The 1,109-nt window shown below is 39.8% G+C and overlaps 1 protein-coding gene across 1 annotated transcript; it reads right to left on the bottom strand.

Moving 5' to 3' along the window:
- Window positions 1-30: 30 nt before the first annotated feature.
- On the bottom strand, window positions 31-237 carry LOC123966165 (mth938 domain-containing protein-like; the record flags this gene model as incomplete). Its single annotated transcript, XM_046042372.1, has 1 exon — window positions 31-237. A coding segment is annotated over exon 1 (168 nt), but the record flags the coding sequence as incomplete, so codon positions are not given.
- Between the last annotated feature and the right edge of the window lie 872 nt (window positions 238-1,109).

The following is a 1,109-nucleotide window of genomic DNA, read 5'->3' as shown; positions in this document are numbered from 1 at the left end:
TATATATTTCAGTTTTACGGTTCCACTCACATCGGTCCCGGTCTCTCTCCAGTCCCAGGCCCGGCTGCCTCCAGGCCAGACCTTACAGTCCTTGTAGCTGGAGGAGCATCCTTTCACCTTCATGTGGCCCCAGGAGAGAGAGGCGATCTCTGGAGAGGACATGTTACGGGAGGATACTTGATGACATGTGGGAATCATGGACAACTTCTCTACCTCCTGAGCCACATCTTGTCAGCAAAACTAAAAACAAGCTTTGGCCATAACTGAACTAAGAAACTGTAACTTTGTGTTTTGGTTGGTTTGAAGACAAGGGCTGTAACAAAGGTGCATGACCTTTGTTCTAGCCCTGTGAGAGGTTTTGATAAACTTTTAACACAAGCTGTCTAAGTCCTTTGTGTTTGCCTTGATGCTCTCTTTATGTTGTTTGGCCACAGCACAAGCACATAATGAGAGATGATGGATTCATTAATGTCAAGTAGCTGAATTATATATATAAGCTTCTGTCATCCTTTGTAAAATTTTGAAAATGTTTTGCAAACTAATGTACTGTTCTGTCATTGCCTTGTTTTTATGATGAAGACGACAACAGTGACATGTATGTCTCCAAAGTTATATATTTCAAGCATTTTTTTGTTTTAACTTTGATGATTAAGACTCACAGCTCATGGATATCAAAACTCCCGTATCTCAAAATGTATTAGAATTTTAGAATAAAGAATTCATAATATAGAAATGTCAACTAAAGGTGAGCTGTAATCAGCTAATTAACTCAAATCACCTGCAGAGGTTTCCATTAATGGGTGGCAGTAGATCAGTCTATAAGAACTTGGCTTGGAAATCTGAGGGTCACCGATTCGAGTCTAGCTTGGACCAAAGATACAGAGTATGGACTGGTAGTGGAGATGTTAATGGGCAACTACATTCAGTTTTTTTTAACCAAGGTCTCTTTTATTTTCAGATATAACAAACAAAGGGAATACAATTCACACATGAAATAGTCAAATCTAGTTCCTGTCCATACAAACAAACCACCCCAGTACCCCCCACCCAAAAGTACCGGACCCCCAGAAAAATTCCATACATCCCGGCAGATTCATACATATATAATT

The sequence above is a fragment of the Micropterus dolomieu genome, unplaced genomic scaffold, assembly GCF_021292245.1.
Source record: "Micropterus dolomieu isolate WLL.071019.BEF.003 ecotype Adirondacks unplaced genomic scaffold, ASM2129224v1 contig_12828, whole genome shotgun sequence".
NCBI classification, from domain to species: domain Eukaryota; kingdom Metazoa; phylum Chordata; class Actinopteri; order Centrarchiformes; family Centrarchidae; genus Micropterus; species Micropterus dolomieu.
This window is presented reverse-complemented; position numbering and strand designations above follow the sequence as displayed.